The 13,263-nt window shown below is 42.8% G+C and overlaps 1 protein-coding gene across 1 annotated transcript in view; it reads left to right on the top strand.

Moving 5' to 3' along the window:
• Positions 1 to 8,186, top strand: part of LOC311123427 (protein kinase C delta type-like) — a 28,774-nt gene extending 20,588 nt beyond the window's left edge. Inside the window, exons 8-18 of the mRNA XM_084197693.1 lie at positions 359 to 488; positions 567 to 667; positions 1,483 to 1,582; positions 1,766 to 1,896; positions 2,149 to 2,322; positions 2,561 to 2,652; positions 4,857 to 4,919; positions 5,204 to 5,342; positions 6,234 to 6,422; positions 6,543 to 6,671; positions 6,935 to 8,186. Coding sequence (XP_084053819.1) covers positions 359 to 488; positions 567 to 667; positions 1,483 to 1,582; positions 1,766 to 1,896; positions 2,149 to 2,322; positions 2,561 to 2,652; positions 4,857 to 4,919; positions 5,204 to 5,342; positions 6,234 to 6,422; positions 6,543 to 6,671; positions 6,935 to 7,093 — 1,407 coding nt within the window. The 3' untranslated portion in view covers positions 7,094 to 8,186. The remainder of the gene's footprint in view (positions 1 to 358; positions 489 to 566; positions 668 to 1,482; positions 1,583 to 1,765; positions 1,897 to 2,148; positions 2,323 to 2,560; positions 2,653 to 4,856; positions 4,920 to 5,203; positions 5,343 to 6,233; positions 6,423 to 6,542; positions 6,672 to 6,934) is intronic.
• The last annotated feature ends 5,077 nt before the right edge of the window (positions 8,187 to 13,263 follow it).

Genomic DNA, 13,263 nt, shown 5'->3' with positions numbered 1-13,263 from the left:
TCTCCATTCACGCTAACGTAAGGGGTGTGTTCTGAGTGAGAGAGGGGCTTATATAAGGTCCTCTCTAGACTAGAGAGAGCAGGAGAGGAGACCAAGAGAAAGTGTGCCTGTCAGTCTATGGAGAGAGAGAGAGAGAGAGAGAGAGAGAGACTCCCTCCCAGGTGTCGCCCCACTCCCTCCCAGGTGTCGCCCCCTCTCTAGACTAGAGAGAGCAGGAGAGGAGACCAAGAGAAAGTGTGCCTGTCAGTCTATGGAGAGAGAGAGAGAGAGACTCCCTCCCAGGTGTCTCCCCCCCCCCCCCCCCCCCCCGGTACTGATGGATCTGGTTGTTGATGAGTTGTGTGTGCCTCCATCACAGTTCCATAAGGAGCGCTTTAAGATTGACATGCCACACCGCTTCAAGAACCACAACTACATGAGTCCCACCTTCTGTGACCACTGTGGCAGTCTGCTGTGGGGCCTGGTGAAGCAGGGCCTGAAGTGTGAAGGTAAGGAGCTGTGTGTGTGTTGTGTCTGCATTGTCATTGTATTTAACTGGATACTGTAACTCTTCTATGCTCTCCTAGATTGTGCCATGAATGTGCATCATAAGTGTCAGGATAAAGTGGCCAACCTTTGTGGAATCAACCAGAAACTACTGGCTGAAGCACTTACTCAAGTTAGCCAGGTGAGTGAGGGAGCTGGTTGTGTGTATGTGCAAGCGTGCAGGCATGTGTGTGGAAGTGTGTTCTTGCAAGTGTGGGTGTGTGTGTGTGTTAGTGCATGTATGTATATTTGTGTGTGCGTGAATGTGTGTGTGTGTTGACAGATGTTACTGAATGTGTGTGAATGACACCTGACCCAGATCTAGCTGTATGGCTATGGGAACCTGAGCTTCTTGTCCTGGGCCCAGTTTTAAAAAAGTTCCGGATTTCGGCTATCGGATAGGATTAAATGCATAGAAAAATAATGAATAGACCGGGGGTCCCCATTAAAGTCAATGATTTGTCCGTTCCATTCATTCTATTTCTATGCATTTAATCCTATCCATCGGTGAAATCCAGATAGATAACCTTTGAAAAACTAAGCCCTGGTGTGTTTAAGTTCAGGAAGACTTGTTGAGGTGCTGAGGCATCCAATAACACTAATGCTCCTTATCATGGCCCTGTCTAGCCAATAGCAATCAATAACTATCTTCCCCTGGACACTATGTTTAACTATCATGTTATGACTATGGTCTGACTGAATAAGCTGCTATGTCATTCTTATGTCAGCATTATGTAGGCCTTATAACAGTGTGGTCAAATGAAATGCTCAATAACCGTCAACTACAGTCTTTTACAGCACTGTCCCTGTGCCAATCATATCCCCCATACAGTGTATGCATCTTGGTTTATGGGTATCTGTCAATGGTGACAACGAAGGTGTATTTATTTGTTTCTCCCTCTCATCACCCTTCTGTATGCATATTATCTCTCCCTTTATCTCTTTTATGTCTTTCAGAAATCCTCCACTCGGCGCTTGGACCCAACCCTACCTGACCCAGATATAGGGGTCTATGAGGAAGTCAATAGGAATTCCACTAGTGGTCTGGATGTCAATGGTCAGTCTGTGTGTGTTTGATTTCATGAACATATTTGATGAGGTGTTATGTTAAATTCACTGAAATCAAGTTTGTGTGGATGCTTTGGAGTAAAATATGTTTTTATATATAACGTTCATTATAATGATGATGATGATGATGACCATTGTGATGATGACCTTATAACCTGTGTGTGTTCCCCAGACGGCCCCCCTTATGGCAGGCTGTGGGAGGGCTCCAGCCCGCGCCCCCCATCTCGCCTCACCCACCTGACACTCATCAACGTAGACAACTTTGTCTTTCACAAGGTCCTAGGCAAGGGCAGCTTTGGCAAGGTAAGCCTGGTACAGCAGACATTCAGGATTCCAGAGCAGTAAAGGTCACCACAGTACAGTTCACATACAGGAAAGCAGTAGGGACAACAGACTTTTAATATTACCACCAATATAATATTGAATCAGGCTCTCCCCTCTTCTTTTGTTTTCTCTTCTTTTCCTCTCTTCTTTCCTTTATTCTGTTCTTATCCTCTCTTCTCATGTTCTTCCCTCTACTGTCCCTCCTCTCTTCAACCCTCCCTTCTCTCCCAGGTCCTGCTGGCAGAGTTGAAAGGTCAGGGGGAGTGGTTTGCGGTGAAGGCTCTGAAGAAAGACGTAGTGCTGATGGATGATGATGTGGAGTGTACCATGGTGGAGAAGAGAGTCCTGGCCTTGGCCTGGGACAACCCCTTCCTCACACACCTCTACTCCACCTTCCAGTCCAAGGTACGGACTGTAACCCTACACCCACTCCTCGCTCCCCTTTTTGTGTGTCATTCTTGTTATTTTACACCGTTTTTTTCTGATTAGCATTAGTAATACCGATAAGGGTCTACAAAAGCTGTCTCCAATAAGAAGTGATGTAAACACATCAACTCGCTATCATAGCTTATTACACTACTACTGTACTAGGTAGCTTTACAGTATGTGTTATGATGCCTGACCTTGACCGTGTTTTCCACAGGAACACCTGTTCTTTGTCATGGAATATCTGAATGGAGGAGACCTGATGTTCCATATTCAGGAGAAGGGACGCTTTGACCTCTACAGAGCAACGTGAGTTTCGCCAGTCACACAGACAGAGATCAATACACACCCCTAATGTCACTATTACTCATAGAGACACAGACACTCACCACCAATACTCTGATGGAAACCAGACAGCCATAAAGCAAAGACGGTGTTTACACAGTGTGAGACTGTGGCTGTGTGTTATGGGGTTATGGGCTTTCCCTGCTACATACAGGGAAATGGTGCATTGGTGGATTTTGGGTTAGTCACCGTCCATGGGTAGCTGTTCGCCAATGCGAAGGAGTGTGTGTGTCTCTGTCTGTCAGTGTGACTGTATTTGTTTTTGCAGGAGTCCCACAAGAGAAAGACTGATGTGTATAGATTCAGATAGTTTGAGTGAGGTCAAACACAGAGGAGGTACAGAGTCTCGTGGCTGTTGAGCCCTTCTGAGTGTGGATCTGAAACGGGATGTTAAACTAACTGGTGCTTAGTTATAGTGGTGTTCAAGTTTTTCAGTCGTTAGGCGCCTCTATCCCCTCTATGCTCAGGACAGGTGAGATGACAGGAGACATTCACTTCTCCACTGTTGCCAGCTATACCTGATCCAGCATTGGCATCTGCTCCTACTGTCCTCACACACTCTCCCTGGTCCTCACCGACAGTTTCAGAGTGGGAGAGAGATGTTCACCTCTCTGCTCTTGTTTTATTAATCATTAACTAATTGTGTGTTTGTGTGTGTGCGTGTGTGCATTTGCGCACCACACAAGCTGGCAGCGCAGAATGGAAAGTCTTGTGGGTTTGGTTTCCTGGTTATGTAATATTTTTCCCTGGGCAGATTGGTAAACTGCTGAGTTTCCAATGAGTCCCACTATCACAGAACAATAAACCTGTTCATGTATCCACTAATTGACCTCTTAACCCAATGGCACAAAGACAGTGGGCGACGCCCTAAACACACTTAACACACAACAGTAAAACCCAATACACACTGTTTCTTACTGAGTTGCCTCTTCACCATTTGGCATACTATTGTGTGGTTCCCCCAGAATAGTACAGTGTGTGTCTACATGCATATGTGTGTGTGAGTGTATATGGGTCATTCCACCAATAGAGTGCCTTTTGGGTAGTGTAATTTGGTTTAAAACAATTAAAGTTTAACCTACTTTTAACATACGGTCATAAAGACCACATGTTCTTCATAAAAAACATGTTTTCCCATCTCAAGAGGTTAAATAAAAAAAGTACTTTAGTAAGTGCCAAATAAAGTAACAGGGTTGACCCTAACACGGTTGATGTTTTCAACGATAAATCCCCTTGTGACAGAGGGAATGGAAGCTTGTTGTGTGCAACACGGAGGGGCAATTAAAAGTTCTGTTCACGTAACAGGGTTGACCTTAAAATGAGGGACAGACATAAATAAATCACTAATCACATGAAATAAATAATAATCTTCAGAAATGACTTTGTCAAAGCAACAAAATAACTAGGGCTTTACAATGATGGTGAACATTTGGGGGTTAAGTGTGTTAAAATCTTCCAATAAGTCAGAAAAACATGGTATTTTAACACGTTTTTATTCATATAAAAAATCGGATTAATTGATTTTCCATGTGGTTCATATTAAAGGGCACATCATTTAATATAACAGGCTTTTAAAAATCAATATTGGTGCACAATTTCAACTTAAAATATCAAAGGTACTCTATTCGTGGAACAAACTACCCATATGATGGTGTGTGTGTAGCCGTTTGATACCAGGACATCTTAGATACGGCTGATGCGTGTGATAATACCTACTTGTGTGTGAGTGAGAGTCAGACGAGAAACCTGTCTGGACAAAGCTTACTTCCTGTCAATCATTTAATCTCTCAATCCCAATCAATCATCAGCAACAAGAGCATACAGAGTCTCTCTCCACCCATGCAAGAGTTGAAAAGAGAAGCAGGTCAGAGATACTGTAGGCTAATCCTTCAGCTGTGGCTAGGCTGGGGCCCACTGGGCCAGGAGCACCTCTCAGGTTTCACCCTACAGTATGAGGCCATTGTTCAGCTGTCTTCTCTGAGCACCACTCTATACAAAATGGCCTCTTCAATAATGCAGTTATCTACACACTGGACTGGAGTCGTCAGGGACAGACAGCAGTGTTCAGGGACCAACTCAATAGGAAAGTAGATAGAGTAGTACTCTGCTGCCAGCTAGCTGGATCTCTAGAGTGTGTAGTGATGTTTCTCTCTTTTTCCTCCCTCCAGGTTCTACTCTGCTGAGATCATATGTGGCCTTCAGTTTCTGCACTCCAAAGGGATCATTTACAGGTAAATCGCAAATGCCATCATCAGCACTCTAATGTACACTCACTAACTTCTTACTCACTCAATCACATTACCATACAGATAAAAGAAAATGGCCAGAGCCCTTCCACCAAGGATTGATATAGTGATAGTGTCACGTTGTGGGACAGTGAGTATGTGATTATTAGCTGTGCTTTTCTATACTGTCACAACTCTAGTCACCCTCTCAACCTTTCGACACCACACATTTCTTCCCATCCTGTCTTCCCTCCAATTCTCCCTCACCTGTTTTGTCTTTCTGCCCTCAGAGACCTGAAGTTGGACAATGTGATGTTAGATCATAGCGGCCATGTAAAGATAGCAGACTTTGGCATGTGTAAGGAGAATGTGTTTGGAGAGAGCATGGCCACAACCTTCTGTGGGACTCCTGACTACATCGCTCCAGAGGTATGGGACACAGACATACACTTTTAGAAAAAAGGGTTCCAAACGGTTTCAATGGCTGTCCCCATTTTGAGAATCCTTTTTGGTTCCAGATAGAACCCTTTTTGGTTCCAGGTAGAACTATTTTGGGTTCCATGTAGAAACCCTCTGTGGAAAGGGTTCTACATGGAACTCGAAAGGGTTCTACCTGGAACCAAAAAGGGTTCTTTAAAGGGTTATCCTATGAGGACAGCCGAAGAACCCTTTTAGGTTCTAGATAGCACCTTTTTTTTCTAAGAGTGTACTGTATACATGGCTGCATCTCATGACACCCTATTCCCTATTTAGTACCCTACTATTGACCAGAGCCAGAGTAGTGCACTTTATAGATGGGTTAGGTGACAACATCACAAAAACGATGCGCACACTTCAATAGGGCAGAAGTCTGTGTCTGTGTTTTGATTCTGGATGGCCAGATAGCTAGCAACAATGACAAGAAGCTGCCATGTGTGGAATCGTAGGTGGCTCGTTTCAGATAGTTTTATCTTGTTCTTGTCTTGTTTTGAGGTGTTTGGCTGATGTCAAGTTTATGCTAATATAGCAACATTTTGGAAGCTAGCTAACCAACAACTGTGATGATGTATTTGAGAGACAAGTGCTCATTGTGCAAATGTATTTATGTTTTCAATAAACATTGGAGACTAAGTACAGTTTACATGTTGTCAACAATCTAAGCCAACCCGGTCTGTTTTGCCCCATAGTTGCGCACGCGGCGGTTTTAATGCTAAACAACCAACCTGTCTATAGGAAATAGGGTATTATTTAAGAAGCAATCACTGTGAGTATATCTTTGCGAGTGTCTCACTATGATGATGTCACTGACCGTGTCTTTCTATCTGATGACGTCACTTTTAGATCCTGCTGGGTCAGAAGTACTCCTTCTCCGTGGACTGGTGGTCGTTCGGGGTGCTGCTGTACGAGATGCTGATTGGTCAGTCACCCTTCCATGGTGATGACGAGGACGAGCTTTTTGAGTCTATCCGCACGGACACGCCACACTACCCTCGCTGGATCACCAAGGAGGCCAAGGACCTGATGGAGAAGGTTTGCTCACCCCCATTCCCTCCTCCCATACAGTGTTCCTATTCTGCCTCGGAGTCTGTTTCTCTCCTCCATTGTGTGTTTTTATCCCTTACTCACTGTTTCTTTCCTCCACCGCTGCAGCTGTTTGAGAGAAACTCCACTCGCAGGCTAGGCATCGTTGATAACATCCGTGTCCACCCCTTCTTCAAGACCATCAGCTGGCCCGCCCTGGAGAGGCGGGAGGTGGAACCCCCCTTCAAACCCAAAGTGGTACGGTCTAGACATGAGGTTTTATAGTAATGATATAAAACAGTTGTAATATATAGGCCTACCATAATATAACACACAGTATTTGGGGTAGTTTCAAAGAGGAGAAGAGCCATTCATGTATCTAATCAAAGTTCTACAGTAATTCAACTACTGAATGCTCAGTAGAAATCAGGCATGTGCTGTTCATAATTTGATTAATCACTGATTGTCTCCATGTATCACTTGTCCTCCCTACTGATTGACATCTCTCCTGCCAATCACAGAAAGCCCCCAACGACTGCAGCAACTTTGACCGGGAGTTCCTCAGTGAGAAACCCTGCCTTTCCCATGGTGACAAGAACTTCATGGATTCCATGGACCAATCAGCTTTCGCCGGGTTCTCCTTCATCAACCCAGAGATGGAGCACCTCCTGGAAAAGTGAGGGAGGGCCTCTCAGCCAATCCCCATGCTCTTAGTTCTCAGTGACATTACTGGGGTCATAGGGGAAAGCCAGGGATACATTACTACTGGGTTGTTCCATGAAATGGTTGCCTTTTGGACATGCAAACTTTTAAGAAATTAATTTCAAAATATATTTTCTTTCAACATTCAATTGCATTCAATGTGATCAAACCCTCAACTTGAGTGAGCTGTTCAATGTTCAGTATTTGTGACTGTAATAGAAGCACAAGCAGTCTCCTATGGAAAAACACTTTTTCCCATCTCAGGCATAAAAATCCTATGAACTAAGAGCATTTTATCTGCACTTGTACCACACTTATATAACTGCCTAACTATTATTTAAAAGCATGTTTGAGATAAATCCAACATTTTCTCATTGATCAAATATCCCTTGAACAAATAACTCCCATATAATATCAAACTGATAAAGTTACCGTTGGGCCTCTAACTGGGTTGACGATAACAGGGTAGAGGATTTAGGTAAAGATCGGCCATTACTCCTCATGTGTTGAAGAACATGGGACCACATGGTGTTCATGAAATTAGGAACTATATACAGTGGGCTCCAAAATTACTGGCACCCCTGACTGGCAATGCACAAACAATACTTTAAAAAATATAAACAATATAATTATAGAGAAACTCAAAATACCAACATGTGAGAAATACTGTACTAAATTAATGTTCCAATGGAACCCACCAAAAATCATTTATTGATTAAATTAAAAATCAATGTCCTCCAAATCAAGGTTTCACAATTAATGGCACCCTTAAAGATTATTGTAAATAACATCTACCAAAATTAAACCAGGAATTAAATTCCACTTATTTAAGTTTATCTAAGTCTTAAGGAACTATATTGAGCCATTACACATCACTTCCTGTTTCACTAGGGTATAAAAATGAGGTAACACACATGCAATATCCCTTTGGCATCCAACACCATGAAGAAAACAAATGAACTGGCAGTTCAAAAGAGACAGATGGTTGTAGACCTTCATAAATCTGGTAATGGGTACAAGAAGATCCACAAACTATTGAATATACCACTGAGCACTGTCAGGGCAATATTTAAAAATTAAAAAGATATGGAACAGTTGAAAACCTCAGGATAGGTAGGAGGATGGTGAGAGAAGCAACAAAATCCACAAGAATAACTGTGAAAGAATTGCAGGCCTTGGTGGCGTCTTGGGGTCACCAGGTTTCAAAAAGCACCATCAGACGCCACCTCCACAACCACAGGCTCTTTGAAAGGGTTGCCAGAAGAAAGGCCTTTCTGACCCCAAGACACAGACGCAAACGCTTGGAGTTTGCCAAACGTCATTTAAATTATGACTGGAAGAAGGTGCTCTGGTCAGATGAGACCAAAATTGAACGTTTTGGTCAGATACAGCATCGGCATGTTTGGCGTCGAAACAGAGATGCATACGAGGAGAGGTACCTCATACCCACGGTGAAATATGGTGGTGGGTCAGTGATGTTTTGGGGCTGTTTTAATTCCAGCGGTCCAGGGGCACTGGTTAAGATTGATGGCATAATGAATTCCACCAAGTATCAGGCAATTTTGGCTGACAATCTGGTTGCCTCTGCCAGAAGGCTGGGACTTGGCCGTAGGTGGACTTTCCAACAAGACAATGACCCAAAACATACCTCAAGATCCACACAGAAATGGTTCTGTGACAACAAAATCAATGTTCTGCCATGGCCATCTCAGTCGCCGGACCTCAATCCAATCGAAAATCTGTGGGCTGAGTTGAAGAGGGCAGTTGATAAGCGCAAACCCAAGAATGTGAAGGATCTTGAAATGATCTGCATAGAGGAATGGTCCAAAATCCCTCCAAATGTGTTCCTTAACCTTGTTAAACATTACAGGAAAAGACTCCATGCTGTTATCCTTGCCAGAGGTGGTTGCACTAAGTACTAAATGATGAGTGCCAATAATGATGAAACCTTGATTTTGGTGACATTTATTTTGTATTAAATAATTGTATGATTTTGGTTGATTCCATTGAAACATTAATAAAGTACAGTATTTCTCACATTTTTATTTTTATTTAACCAGGTAAGCCAGTTGAGAACAAGTTCTCATTTACAACTGCGACCTGGCCAAGATAAAGCAAAGCAGTGCGATAAAAACAACAACACAGAGTTACATATGGGGTAAACAAAACATAAAGTCAAAAATACAACAGAAAATATATATACAGTGTGTGAGAATGTAGTAAATTATGGAGGTAAGGCAATAAATAGGCCATAGTGCAAAATAATTACAATTTAGTATTAACACTGGAATGATAGATGTGCAAGAGGTGATGTGCAAATAGAGATACTGGGGTGCAAATTAGCAAAATAAATAACAATATGGGGATGAGGTAGTTGGGTGGGCTAATTTCAGATGGGCTGTGTACAGGTGCAGTGATCGGTAAGGTGCTCTGACAACTGATGCTTAAAGTTAGTGAGGGAGATGAGAGTCTCCAGTTTCAGAGATTTTTGCAGTTCGTTCCAGTCATTGGCAGCAGAGAACTGGAAGGACTGGCGGCCAAAGGAGGTGTTGGCTTTGGGGATGACCAGTGAGATATACCTGCTGGAGTGCATACTATGGGTGGATGTTGCTATGGTGACCAATGAGCTAAGATAAGGCGGGATTTGCCTAGCAGTGATTTATAGATGACCTGGAGCCAGTGGGTTTGGCGACAAATATGTAGTGAGGACCAGCCAACAAGAGCGTACAGGTCACAGTGGTGGGTAGTATATGGGGCTTTGGTGACAAAATATGGGGCGGCAGGTAGCTTAGTGGTTAAGAGCGTTGTGCCAGTAACCGAAAGGTCGCTGGTTCTAATCCCCGAGCCGACTAGGTGAAAAATCTGTCGATGTGCCCTTGAGCAAGGCACTTAACCCTAATTGCTCCTGTAAGTCGCTCTGGATAAGAGCGTCTGCTAAATGACTAAAATTTAAATGTAAAACGGATGGCACTGTGATAGACTACATCCAATTTGCTGAGTAGAGTGTTGGAGGCTATTTTGTAAATGACATCGCCGAAGTCAAGGATCGGTAGGATAGTCAGTTTAACGAGGGCATGTTTGGCAGCATGAGTGAAGGAGGCTTTGTTGCGAAATAGGAAGCCAATTCTAGATTTAACTTTGGATTGGAGATGCTTAATGTGAGTCTGGAGGGATAGTTTACAGTCTAACCAGACACCTAGGTATTTGTAGTTGTCCACATACTCTAGGTCAGACCCGCCGAGAGTAGTGATTCTAGTCGGGTGGGCGGGTGCCAACAGTGTTCGATTGAAGAGCATGCATTTAGTTTTACTAGTGTTTAAGAGCAGTTGGAGGCTACGGAATGAGTGTTGTATGGCATTGAAGCTCGTTTGGAGGTTTGTTAACACTGTCCAATGAAGGGCCAGATGTATACAAAATGGTGTTGTCTGCGTAGAGGTGGATCTGAGAGTCACCAGCAGCAAGAGCGACATCATTGATATACACAGAGAAAAGAGTCGGCCCGAGAATTGAACCCTGTGGCACCCCCATAGAGACTGCCATAGATCCAGGCAACAGGCCCTCCGATTTGACACATTGAACTCTGAGAACTGAGAAGTAGTTGGTGAACCAGGCGAGGCAGTTATTTGAGAAACCAAGGCTATTTAGTCTGCCAATAAGAATGCGGTGGTTGACAGAGTCGAAAGCCTTGGCCAGGTCGATGAAGACGGCTGCACAGTACTGTCTATTATCGATCGCGGTTATAATATCGTTTAGGACCTTGAGTGTGGCTGAGGTGCACCCATGACCAGCTCGGAAACCGGATTGCATAGCGGAGAAGGTACGGTGGGATTCGAAATGGTCGGTGATCTGTTTGTTAACTTGGCTTTCAAAAACTTTCGAAAGGCAGGGCAGGATGGATATAGGTCTGTAACAGTTTGGATCTAGAGTGTCACCCCCTTTGAAGAGGGGGATGACCGCGGCAGCTTTCCAATATCTGGGGATCTCAGATGTTACGAAAGAGAGGTTGAACAGGCTAGTAATAGGGGTTGCGACAATTTCGTCTGCTAATTTTAGAAAGGGTCCAGATTGTCTAGCCCAGATGATTTGTAGGGGTCCAGATTTTGCAGCTCTTTCAGAACATCAGCTGTCTGAATTTGTGTGAAAGAGAAGCGGGGGGGGCATGGGCAAGTTGCAGTGGAGGGTGCAGAGCTGGTGGCCGGGGTAGTGGTAGCCAGGTGGAAAGCATGGCCAGCCGTAGCAAAATGCTTGTTGAAATTCTCGATTATTGTAGATTTATCTGTGGTGATAGTGTTTCCTAGCCTCAGTGCAGCTGGGAGGAGGTGCTCTTATTCTCCATAGTGCTACAGGATGTAAATTTCTGTTTGAAAAAGTTAGCCTTTGCTTTCCTAACTGCTTGTGTATATTGGTATTTTGTGTTTCTCTATAATTATATTGTTTATATTTGTTAAAGTATTGTTTGTGCATTGCCAGTCAGGGGTGGCAGTAATTTTGGAGCCCACTGTATATGTTCCACACATAATTAAAGTTTAATCAAATAAAAATGTTCCTAGCATTAATTGAGCGAACAGAGTTAATGTGTTGAGATCGACCTCCTCAGTCAAATATGATAAAACAATTATAAATAGACCAAAAAGAGAGAGAATACTTACTTCCCTTTCCACCATGTTGTTCAGAAGACCCAATCGACGTCAACTGCTGTAAATCATTTAAGTTGGTGGAATGGTCCATTATTTTAAAGGGGTAATTTGTTTGCATAAGGGTTGGCCTTAAAAATGAGGGACAGATGTGAATGCATCACTAATCACATGAATATACATAATCATCTTCAGAAATGACTGTCAAAGCAGCAAAAATAACTAGACCTTTACAATGATGGTGAAACTTTGAGATATTTTTGGATTAAGTGGGTTGAAATCTTCCTAGAAGTGGAACAGGGTTGATGGAGGGACATGTCAAAATGCTGAATTTTGGAACGTTAGCAAGCCTTTATTCATCTAAAAAATCTGATTTATTGAATTCTCGTTGTGGTCTAAATTAAAGTGCACTTCATTTACAGGTTTTTAAAATGCAATATTGGTGCATCATTTCTACTTAAAATATCAAAGGGACACAAAAGGCACCCATTTCGTGAAACGACCCTAGGGTCAGGGTCAGTTCGTCAAGGTGTCCTCATTCATGTGATCAAACCCTCAACTTGAGTGAGCTGTTCTATGTTTAGTATTTGTGACTGCAATAGAAGCACAAGCAGTCTCCTTTGGTACTTACTTAGAGAAATTATAGGAATTAAACTTATACAGGAATGAGCCTCTGTTGTACAGATATACTGTAGGTGTTACTGTTTTTGTGTGCATGCTAGGGTGTCCAGGTGTACATGGGGGGCCTTATATTTTAATGGTCTGACTTGTATTAGGGTTGGAGGGTGTCTGTGTATGTGTGTGCGTGTTTGTGGCTGTGAAAGGGAATGTCAATGCAGGGGGTTTGTGAGTGAGCTGTCTGCATGTTTAAAGACCTCATACCAACACCAACCACCTCTCAATCTCAACAACCTCTTAAATGTGTCACATATTCTTGAAAGATTGACTTAATCCAATGTCCAGTTCGTCACTGCATGGGGAGCCTTTGCCTCTATTGTGTGGTCATTTGGACTGTGTGCCATGTAGTGTTAAGAAGACCCAGTTCAGACTGAGCAACTACAGGTATCCCTGCCATTACATGTAGCCTCATATGGGACAGGGAAAGATTTGGTGTATGATTATTGTGCTTATTGTGTATGATGCTACATGAATGTCTTTATTTGAATGGAATTTATTGAGATGCTGGATATAGATATATATCTATATGTATATTGTTGTAACATGTATATTATTGGTGTGCTAAGGATGTGCTTTTTTTACTGTCTCCATCTTTTACATCTTAATAAAAAATCATCAACTCCTAGTGTCTTCAGTCACTCTACCATATAAAACGCTTTAGATATCAGGGAGTAACGTTTTATACACCACGCTCTCACTGCACTCATGAAGAAATGGCCTTTGCATTCTACAAATTGTGAACAGACACACAAACGCACACAATTGGCACAAAAATGTAATGTCCATTCTAAAATGAAATATTTGCATTTGTATGCGATGTTGAATGTAATATTGCA

This window comes from Coregonus lavaretus (genome assembly GCF_964263955.1).
Source record: "Coregonus lavaretus genome assembly, contig: HAP1_SCAFFOLD_1070, whole genome shotgun sequence".
NCBI classification, from domain to species: domain Eukaryota; kingdom Metazoa; phylum Chordata; class Actinopteri; order Salmoniformes; family Salmonidae; genus Coregonus; species Coregonus lavaretus.
This window is presented reverse-complemented; position numbering and strand designations above follow the sequence as displayed.